This window comes from Artibeus jamaicensis, unplaced genomic scaffold (genome assembly GCF_021234435.1).
Source record: "Artibeus jamaicensis isolate MK-2021 breed Jamaican fruit bat unplaced genomic scaffold, CSHL_Jam_final contig_1015, whole genome shotgun sequence".
Taxonomy (NCBI): domain Eukaryota; kingdom Metazoa; phylum Chordata; class Mammalia; order Chiroptera; family Phyllostomidae; genus Artibeus; species Artibeus jamaicensis.
Genome location: NW_026521194.1, coordinates 10588044 through 10599458, shown reverse-complemented (window position 1 = coordinate 10599458; position 11415 = coordinate 10588044). Strand labels below are relative to the sequence as shown.

Genomic DNA, 11415 nt, shown 5'->3' with positions numbered 1-11415 from the left:
TCGTATGGGCTCTGCGTTGTGCAGGTGTGCTTTGAAGGGCATTCTCTGACGCATGCCTTTCATGTTTCATATTCTGGGTGCTGTCTGCCATTGTGTACAGCTAATAGTGGAAATCAAAACACTGTACTCTCCATGTGCCAGCACGAGCCGTCTGACTCTCGAAATACTTGTGCCACTTTCACAGCATTTGGGGCAGTTTTATATTTCTCCACTAATTTGGTTGTTTTTGCTTTTGTCCTTTCTTTCTCATTAGTGTTTAGTGTATGTGCAGCTGCCTTTCATGGAAGACTTGCGGCAATACATGTTTTCATCCTTGAAAAATAATAAGTACACTCCCACGGGTGAGTTTATTTCCATTTTGTTCACTAATTGGCTCTAAACACAAACTATTCTTGGGAAATCGTGTCTGTAGTTGTTGGTTGGAGCTAAAGTTTCGCAGGGTGAGTTAGTTGGATCCAAGTCACATCATACACAGTAATGATGAAGGTGGTTCATCGTGTACCTTTCCAGTGATAGAGGTAGGCTTGTCCTAAACCCTCCAAGCACTCTCTGGGTTCCCCCTTCTGACTTAGTCCTGTGCCTAAGGAGCAGCTTGCTAGGAATGGCTGTACATTCTCTACTTGTAGCAGGTTTGCCCTCTGCTGATTGAGTAGGCATGCATTATCAAGCCTGGAACTTCAGTGTTTTGTATAAAATGTATTGTAACTTTGACTTGAAAAGTGATAGTGCTGGAGATTACCTTCTCTCTTTACCCTTTCTTTGTAGCTTTCAGTAACAGTTTAAGTTCCATTGCTCCTTATTTCCAGGAGTTACTTCTAGCTTGATGAGGAATGGCCTTTATTAAGTGTCTGGCTGCAAATACCAGGGTGCTACCCAGAATGATTCTCACAGACGCATATCCTGTCTTCCAGGGAGCTCACAGTTGAAGACAGTTGTAATAATGGGCCAAATGTAGAGAGCATGCCAAAAAGAACACAAAATGATGAGTAGATGTTTTAGTTTACAAGTTGTATCTGTGTTGGTATAGAAACTGCACAGTAAGTCTCAAAACTGGCTTCTCTCTGTATGTTTCTTTGGTTAGATCATTTAGGAACAGCATGCAGAAAAAGGCCCAGAAACAAATGGACTTCTAGGGCTTGTATCTTTATCTTCTTTCAGAAATGGGTCCCTCTGCATCAACGTGGAACTAAGCATGAACTTTAATGTACAGAAGCTGCCAGTGTATCAGTTGTGTTCTTTCTCTACCTCTCCAAACTTTAAATGAGTAGGACACTTAAAAAAGAGAATTTTGTTGAGAAATTAAGGGCATACATCATTCACTCAGGACCTAAAACATTAAAGATCTCCTATCTGTTGATTTATTTTCTGTAAGTTGACATATCTTTGTTGTGTTTTCTCTATTGGAAAAATGTATTATGAAAACTGTTTCGCATATTTCCCAAGCTGACATTTAAGTGGGGGTGTGCAGCTAGAGTGAGCTGGCCTGGTGCTGGCTTGTGATGGCAAATGGAAGTCACCAAATGTTCATACACAGGCAGTGCCTACTACAGTTGCCAGGTGGACCCTGCAGTCATCAGCTTCAGGTGGTGATGGCTGGGCCAGTGCCTGAGCCTCCCCTAGAAAGTCCAACAACCGGGTAGAAAGCATTCGTGATAAATACCTGCTCTTTCATTTTGTAGTAGCTGTTCAAGAGGGAAATTTGAAAAGGTGACAAATAGAAGCATAATGGACATTTTAGGAACCACTTTTTTCCTGCCTCTTGCCTAGTGACTGTGAATGATCCAGAAATAGCGCCTCAGCTTTTAGTAGCTGAACTGCTGTACGAATCAGCAGAATGAAAGTCACACATGGGCATTTAAGTAGAGCGTTTTTGGAAGCATTACCTTTCATCTGCATTGCTTCGGGCTGTGTCATTTTTATTGGGGAGCACTTGCTTTCTGCTCAGTAGTAGGAGAGACATAAAGGAAGTCCTGTTTTTGCTCTTAAGGATCTTTAGAATTTGAATGGGATGGCGTAAGACATGTACACTGGCGAGCGTGCGTGCAGTTTGAGAGAGGAAAGCTCATTCTGACTTGGGGAGATGGCGGAGGAATCTGCTCTCCTGGTGTAGTGGTGTCTTCCTGGTGCTGCACTCTGATGCAAGTTGTATTAAGTCCTTATAGAGCTAATGCTTCATTACCAAAGGGTGTTTTTATGTTGCTCTCCTTTAACTAATTACTAACTTCTCTCTAATATTTTCATTGAATTTGGAATATTTTGGATTGCCATATCCAGGCTGGGTTTTGTGTGGCTGTGGTGCGTTCCCCTGGGACACACTCTATTGCTTTTGTTATGATATTCCACTGTCAGATGTTCACTGAGCAGTAGAGCTGGAAAGGACCTAAGAGACCAGCTACTCTAAAACTCTTTTACAGGTAAGGAAACCCAGGTTCAGGTAAATGGTTTGCGTAATTGGAGACTATTTTTGGCAGAGTGAGGGCTGTGTGGCCCACCGCTATTGCTGGGAATCACTGTGAGTGGAAAGCATGTGTTGCGGTGAAAAACAGTGGAGGTGGTCATGTTTCTGCTGCTTTGTTCACCCTTGGTTTAGAGGCGCAATTGAGTGCTGTTGATGCTTTGATTGACTCCATGAGCCTGATGAAGAAAGAGGAAGAGGAAGACACCATCAAAGACTTATTTCCAACCACCAAAATCCCAAATCCTCAATTTCAGAGATTATTTCAGGTAAGAAAGGGAAGACGAACCAATCGTATTTTTTTAAGTGAAAGAGAACCAAGTGAAAATTAGGGCAGTTGGCCGGTCAGACACGTGTTTTGTCCCCCGAAGGCCTCCGTTGCGCTGCCTGTTTGACAGCAGAGCTCCGCCTTCTGCTCTCTGCTCAGAGGAAAGTACTGAGCTTTTAGGAAGAAGGAAGTCAAGTTAGGGTGCTTTCTAGTGTTAGTTTTCCTGGAGAAGTGGTGTTTTTTTTTTCAGGAGGGCTTAATAAAAACCATATTCTCCTTTTATGCTTTTTTCCAGGCGTTTCTTCTCTATTTTATGTGAATGAGACTTTTCTGTGTGTTTTAATAATCTAAACAGTAGAGTTTTTATGAACTGTACAATAATCACTAATAGGGAAGAAGTGTTCCAGTGCCACATTTGTCAAAAATGTCATAATTAAAGGTAGCATGGAGGTCAGATAAAGGAGTTCTTGTGTGAAATTATTAAAGAATAACTGGAATAAAGGGAAATGTAGAATACGAATTTCTGGATCTTGTGCTAAAGGAATCGGAAGGTGGAGCTTGGACTAAGGGGACTGGGAAAGCGGACGGACGACTGGCTCACGCTGGGGAAGGGCCGGAGCGACCTGGTCGGAGGGCAGGGGCGCTCCAGTCTGGCTTCAGCGGCTCCCTGCAGGGCTCAGGCTGCTCTGAACCCCCAAAAGCCGAGAAAAACTGCAAGCAGCTCTTTCAGGCAAATGCTGCCCTACAGAGAAGTGGAGGGCCTTCTCCTGAGGGGCCTGTGTGATGGAGAGACCATTCATTGCCTGTCCCTCTTGATTCACATCTCAAAGCATCCTCACGTGGCTCAGGTCCATGTTAGGGCCTGTTGAGGTGTTGAGGCATCTTCTGTACGAGAGAAGGTGCCTGGTGTTTTGGGGTTGTTTTTGGTTTTTGGTTTTGTGATGTGTGTAGTTCCTTTAAGTAAGGGGGAGGAGTAATGTTTGTTCTAAAGTTAAAAATATGAGGCTTAACATATAAAGTCCTCACTCAGTTGCTTTAGTATTCTAAGTATAATCAAGTATAAATTACTTGTATAAACTCATTTGGTATTTTTGACAACTGGACTTCAGGATGGCTTTTGCCATTTGTAGGGAGGAAAGGGCAGACCAGCTGATGTAGAAAGCTTCCAAAAACAGGTCACCATGGTGTAGAAAAACAGAAATTTCTAATACTTGGCACATTTACCTCAGGTGGTCTCTGTTTATTAAGTGTTTATTAGATTAATGAGTAGATATAACCCATGAATAGAAGCATTGTTATCTTTCAGAGTTGTTAAGAACTGACAACTTTGATTTTTACAATTTATCAATTTTCTTTTATTTTGTGGGGGAAAGTTTTTAATACGGCTTATCTATATAAAGAAGTAACATCACTAGGGCATTTATAAATTGAGTTCACTTTCTGTAAGACAAATATTTATTGAGTACTAACAACATGCCATGTGCTAAAGGTAGTGTAAGCCCACTGCTTGAAGGGACCCCTCCAGACGAGGAGAGGAGAGGTACAAAACCAGTAGTGGCAGCGGTGCTGGGCACCAAGCTGCTATGGGAATAAGAGGAAAGAGAGATTCTTGCAAGTGGGTGACTTCAGGAAGGTTTCACCGAGGTCAAAGGGGAGGCGTGATGTGACAAGGGCATGCCAGGAAAGAGAAATGGCACGTGAGGAAGAATGATTGATGTATTTGGGGACCCACAAATAGTTCCATTAGACTAGAGAATTGGCTCTATGGGAAAATGATGGGAAAGTGGCAGGGGAGATAAACAGCGCGTGGACTTTATTGTGTAGGCAGTGGGCCATCACCGAAGGATTTCGTCAGTAGGTACGTGACGTGATTTTTAGAAATAGGTCTGGTGGTGGCCGAGGAGGTGGACTGGAGACCAGTTAGGAAACCTGCAGGGGTCCACACGAGGCTCAAATTAAATTAGTGACAGAAAGAGTGCAGAGGAGAAAATTTAGTAGGTAAATGGTACTTAAGGAATTAGATGGTGGTTGATAAGAAGTAAACAGGAAATGAAGATAACAGGACCCTAGCTTGGAGGAGTGGAAGGATGGTATCAGTCATCATTAAGTGTGATCAGACAGCGACTGTCAACTGGTGTGCCACAGGAATGTTTAAAACATGCAACACCTGACTGTTTAGTCAGAGGCATTGACCTCTTTTCCCTTAGATTGTCATAAAAAAACAATAGCCAACACAACAATATAGCCGTCTGATGTGAATGAATCAAAATTTTACCTGTTTTATTTGTCAGATCAAAAATATATTTTGTATGTGCTGCAGAATTTTAGTAGTTTATGTGTGCCATGAGATGAGAAAGGTTGAAAATCACTATGATAAGTCGGTTACAGAATGAACAGACAGAAAAGGTAATTCATTTGTTTTTGCAGGTGTTAAATTTGTGGTATCTGTTGTCTGTCCCCCAGTGAGTAGACACTCAGTGGGAAGCTGGAAATTGGGGTGCAGAGCCTAGGAGAGCGTTCAGGACCAAGTAGATGCGAGGGTCCTCCTCATTCAGGCAGAAGAAGTGAGATCACCTGGGAGAGTGTGTGGCTAAAAAACAAGCCCTGAAGGACATCAGTGTGTTAGTGAAGAGCTGTTTAAAAAAAAAAAAGTTCCAGCCTCCCCCTCCCCCACAAAAGGTCAGAGAAGTAGAAAGCACTAGGAGAAATGGGTGCCTTAGGAGGCACAGGAAGAGAGGAGCGTCCAGAAGGAAAGAATCATATCAAATGCTGTGCACATTGGTGAGTCCAGGGAAGCCTGGCCAAGGGCCTTGGGGGGTTCGTAGTTAAGTCTTTGATGACTTTGAAGGCCCAGCCTCAGCAGAGTAATGGGGAGGGAGCTGGGTTCCAGTGCTGGAGGGGGGAGCTTTGCAGAAGAGAGAGAAGAGGGAGAGGACCTAGTAAGCTGTGGGAGGATGTGGGGCACCGGAAGACTTTCTCTGCCTTTTTAAATGAAATATTTATAACCAGGGTAAACGAGCTGGGAGGAGGGGTCAGAAGGAGAGAGAGATTAATAGTCAATTTGTTATCGAGAGGTTAATTTGATTCTAATTTCAGAAAGAAATGCTGAAAGTACATCTTTTGTTTAAGTGTCTAATTCAAACTGCCTTTAAATGATTGATACAGTGTTGCTAAAATCAACATACTGGTAACTTCTGAGCTAACCATGTGGTTGGCAGTTTTTTCTCTAGTCATTTTCAAATTGTAAAACTCACATCAAAGAATCACAGTTGCTTAAGACAGTAATAAGTAGGTTAGGACTTATCCAAGGTTTCTCAGCTACTAAAAGTATCACTTTCTCATAACCTCATTTTTAGAAAATGAATTGGGATTTTTTGATTCAGTGAATTTTATAAGTATCCCACTTACCTTTATCTAAAATGTGACCTTTAAGAAAATGAGAGGTTGGTGCTTTAGAACATTTCTTATAGGCCCTTTATTATTGACTTGTGGATAATGACACTATTGGACAGAATTGCCTAAATTTCATTCTGAAAATGTGGGATGCTTTTCATTAGGGGCCTGGGTAAGGTGTGTGTCCACTGTTTCTTCTAATTCTTTTCCTAAAAATGCCAATTGAATATAAGGAATAGAATCTTGCAGAGCTCAAAAGGTAGGTAGTCTGCTGTGTTGGGTGTTTAATTGCCACTTCCATCTTTAAGGGCTTTCTGTGTTGTTTTAGGTACTCGGTGCCCTGAGGGAGGGCACTGTGAATCAGGAACTGTGCTCAGGGAGGTTGGGGGTGCGTTCACAGGGTTTGGGATCATCTTGGTTTCCCCTTTTGCTTCACACTAAATAAGCCTAATGTTGGTGATGCTAAAGGGAATGGAGAAGAAAGACTTGTGGCTGCTGTATTGAAACAAGGGAGCTGCACTTGAAATGTCTAGAGGAAATTGGTACTTAATTTCTACTTCAGGGTTTTCTGATTAAGGCATCGACTCTTGGATGATATTTACTATTTTAGCTGAAATCTTTTATTTCTTAGAGTGCAGACCTCTAGCTTACATTTCTACAAGGTAGGAAAATAGTTCATGGGGTGGTATAAATCATATGCCTTATGGCAGGAAACTGTGTTTTGAAATTGCAGGAGCTATTCAGGTCCCTGGTTTTTCTGCAGAATTACTAACGTACAAGTTGTTAAAGGTGGAAATAGTAGGAGTCTTGTTTACCAGCCAAATCTTGGAATTGATACTGTAGCAATCATAGGAGGACGTCAGTGAATTGATAGTTTGACTAATTTATTTTTCTTTCTTAATGGTATCCCATCCTTATGCTTACTTTTTTGTGCTCCTTTTAGAGCATTTACTTTTCTGGGCAGATGCCAGAAAAGTAAAGGCCAAGGCTGAGGTCTAGTAAACTGAAATCGGTACAGGTGATTGAGTGGAAGAGGCTTGATGTCCAGATTTCCGCTCTTGTGAGCAACAGAGAACCTTCCCTGGCCTTACTCTTGGCCCCGTTCTTGTTATTCCTTCAACTGATACCTATTAGGTGTTTGTTATATGCCAGGCACTGTTACTTGGAATTTAGCAGTAAATAGGACAACCAAGATCTCTACCTTCAAGGGGGAAGGGTAGGTGGTAAGCAAACTAAAAAATCAATAAGATAATTTTAGTTACTGATAAATTCTGTCAGAAATATAAAACAAGATTGATGACTGAGTGGTAGGGTAGTGTCGGGGAAAGCCTCTCTGAGGAGGTGGTAGTTACCACTCAGTTAGTGAAGAACAGAATGATACAAAAAGGGCCAAGCCTGTTGAGATCTAGAGGGAGCTTTAAGCACACTACTGAAGTCTGCAGTGGGCAGGGCATAATAAGAGTGAGACAGGAGCAGCACAGTCTGACGGGTTGCTGTAAGGAGGAGGGTGGCAGGTGATGCAGAGGTGAATGCGGGGGCGGCGTTAGGTGCCACCTCAGGATGGTAGGGAACTTGCTTTCAGATGACTCTACTTAGCTGCAGCAGGGCAGTGGAAGTGGATTTAGGCAGACCGGTCAGAAGGTGGTTGTGGCAGCCCACACGAGAGATGGTGGGGCCTGGACAGGAGCGGAAGTAGTGGAGACCACAGAGGTGAAGAGCCGGTGCAGAGCCGTCCACACTCCGGGGAGCTCAGACAGACCAGCATTCTCATCTCTGCCACGGGCTTCTTCCTGGGGTCACCGAGCCCGAGCAGCTCCCCTTCAGCCACCTGTTCCATCTGCCACGCATCGTTTTCTAAAATTAAGCAAGGGAGAAAGCACAGTGTGTGCAGGGAGGCGAAAGGCTTATAATAAAACATTATAACCCCACGTTGTCAGAGGTCTTTGGAATTAATGTTTTAGGGACCTCATATATTCTGCAAGTAGTTCAAGCATCAGCCTCTTTTTATAAGATGAGGCTCTTTTCCAGGAGAGCTCAGGCCGCCAGTGCTGCTAGGCTTCGGTCTGTTTTCCAATCGTTTTGGATGTTATCCATGTCCTGCCAACCAAGGTGCTGCTGGGCCCACTCTCTTTGTCCTCTTCTATATGTGGTAGAAGTGACACATTCCCCGCCCCCAAACTAAAGATGGAGGGTCCCTGGTCACAGAGTACAGTGAAGCCGCGTCTGATGCCTACATCTGTGTTTTAAAATCTTTACACTTTTTCCACAGTGTCTGCTGCACAGAGCCTTACACCCCCAGGAGCATCTGCCGCCAGTTCAGCAGCATGTTCTGAATATGCTGGATCCCCCCACAGAGGTGACAGCTAAATGTCAGATTCCTCTTTCTAAAATAAAGGCCCTATTCCCCCTGACTGAAGTCATCAAGAGAAAGAATCAACTAACTGCTCAGGACATTTTCCAAGACAAGTAAGTACTTGGTGTGGTTGCATTTGACATTGGACTACATAAGACTGGTGCTATTGTCGACTGGGGCTCTGAGACTAAGGGTTGTTTGTGGGTTTGTGGAATCACGCTGGTGGGAGGAGAAACCTTTTTATATTTGACCCTTGCATTGAAAATACTGGGTTCTCATATGTGTCCATTGTAGGTCTGTTTTATTCTTGCCGTTCACCTGGAATATAGAGCTACCTTTGGGGCTGTTCGCTTTCTGCTCAGCATCAAATTTGGTAGCAGTTATGTAGAAAGGCTGAACAGTTTTTGACTATCTAAGACTAAATTTTACTGTTTTTTAAAGTGGGTTGCTGGTTCTCAGATCGCGCTTTCGAGTAGCCGTTGTTGGTTTCCCTGGCTCCTCAGATTCCTTTCCGTACCTGTACAGTTTCCATTCCAAACAAACAAACCGTAAGAAATTGTTTTTGATTATCCATCATCATTTGGGTGCTTAACATTGATTTTTACCAGATTTAGGTTCGGTTATTGGTGACTTTTCCCCCCAAAGCAAAATGATGTGTTCATTTCTTTAGGTTATATTCCGAGATCCAGGTTTCGAACACACTTTTTCCTCCTTGATTCCTTCCCACAGTTGTATCTTTAGTAACAAAGTGAGGCTTATTATTTGTAAATACTCAGTGAGAGGAGAATTGTGTCATTTTTAAAAACCTTCACAGGGTTCTATAAATTGTTAATTTAATGAGTTATCTTCCAAGTTGAATAGAAAGCTTCATGCTTTCTGTGCCTTTTTAGAGGTTAATACCCCAGCTTTGTTAGAGTTGAAAAAGGAAGGTATCATGGGATTAGTCAGTCCTACCATGCGCCTTCCTAACACATTCTGGAGTTATGGTTTCTCTTTAGTCTGTCACGCCTTCTTCTTTAGGAAGGCTGTCCCTAAGACCCCACTGCCCCTCTGCCATCCTCATCAGCCGTGTGCTCTAGATTAGTGTGTTAGAGCAGTTTAATGGCATGTTGAGTCCTCCTCTTCCCAGCAGCCTCGCTGTCCTCTCACCGCCACAGTCTTGCTATTTTCTGTCTGTGTATTTCTGTCTGTGTATTTCTGTCTGTCTCCAGTTCAGGATCTGATTATCTTCTGCTGCTGTGGGAAAGAAAGGGGCCATTTCCCCTTCTCCTGTTGAATAAAATGTAAAGTAGCTGGTTAAAACAACACAAAAGCTAGTCTTCTGTGATTTGATCCTGCTCTGATTACATCTGTAGCTCTGATCCTACCCCTGACTCTCTCTGGAAGCTCCCCTGTGCTGGCTTCTTGTTCTTTGATGTCGTCAGGCACAGTCAGGCGCAGTCAGGCGCAGTCAGACACAGGGAGCCTAGTTGTCTGCCTGGGGCCTGAGACTTATCTCGCTCACACAGACTACTCATACTCCCACTCTCTACCCTTTCTTTAGAAATCTGAGTTTTTGAGAACTGCAGAAATGATGCATGCAACAAGCATATATTGAGTACTTTATGCATTTAAGAAGAGAGATTCAGTCCCTTCTACAAGGTTCTTAAAACCCTTTTTGTCGTAAGGCACCAGTCAGCTTTAGAGGTGGTTTCCCTAAAGAGGGAGAGGAAAAAACCCTGCCAACAACTAGTTATCTTTTTGTGTATGTCCAGGATCCCTGTATTCTGGATGTTTCCAGTGTAGGTGTGAGAGACAGATTGGGAGCGAGCAAATGTCTGTTCAGCAAGTGTCAGAGGCCAAGACAAAGAGCCCGGAGCTGGGAGTCACTAGTTTCCATTACAGCTTCGAGCTCTTTTTCTGATTTTGCTTAAATAATTTTACCTTTGTGAGAGTTTCTTCATCTAAAAACAGCCTCATATCAAGCAGTATTGTAACAATGAAATCAGAGATATTAAAGCACTTTGAACTATTTGGAGGGAAGGCAATAGTCAAAATCCAAAGGAATAATAGTATTATAAGTAATAAAAAACATTGAACATTTGAGATTGATTTCTGCGGAATGAACCTGTTGGAACCCTAGTGTTAAAAGTGATATCTTCATTTCAAGAGGGTAAGAGTATCATCTGACATTGGAGTTAAAACTATGCTAAATATGCTTATATGATATTTAAAAATATGCTAAATATGCTTATATGATAAAGGTAATTATCATATAAAAACATTGCTTCCCTAAATGTTACTTGAAATGAAAAAATATCATCTCTTGGACAGGGAACTTGCATGAGAATTAGGACACCTGAGGTCTAATCCTGCTTGTGTAACTAACTCATATGCGAACTTGATTTTTGTCTCTGTGCAGATAGTCTGAAATGTTCTACTTTCTCGAGTCCCCTGAGCCTCCCCATCACTTCCTTTCAGCAGCCAGCCTCACCTGGTTACTGGTTAAAACGTCAGACTTCAGGGTCAGACAGCGTGAGCGGGTCCCCTTGTGCCACAGGGCGACCTTAGATGCACAAGTTGCTTATTGGTGATAAGCCTCAATTTTCTCACGAGTAAACAGAGATGTAGGAGTGTCTGTTTCAGCATGTCGTGTGAGGGTCCGTCGGGCAAATGTGCTACTCACCGTTGTATCTACAGAAGCAGCACAGTACCTGCCACATAGTGTGCACCCAGTGCAAGTGCGGGCACAAGTTACAAGGTCCTGGTCACGTCGCTGGCACGTCTGTGATGACTGCGGCAGTGATGATGATACTTGGATGGAGAAAATAGAGGCCACTAAGTGGTCCCATCGTATGTAAAAACATTGTCTGTGTTCTTCTACCTGTACTTCTTCCTCTCCTGTCTCAGTGGAAGAGAGTGTATCATCCTGTCCCAAGGTAATCCTTTCACCTGTGTCTGGAGGTG

At 43.0% G+C, this 11415-nt stretch overlaps 1 protein-coding gene across 1 annotated transcript in view; it reads left to right on the top strand.

Moving 5' to 3' along the window:
* The window catches only part of XRCC5 (X-ray repair cross complementing 5), a 99785-nt gene that overhangs the window by 32731 nt on the left and 55639 nt on the right, over positions 1-11415 (top strand). Inside the window, exons 12-14 of the mRNA XM_037132294.2 lie at positions 254-341; positions 2591-2724; positions 8386-8582. Of these exons, the coding sequence (XP_036988189.2) occupies positions 254-341; positions 2591-2724; positions 8386-8582 (419 nt within the window). The remainder of the gene's footprint in view (positions 1-253; positions 342-2590; positions 2725-8385; positions 8583-11415) is intronic.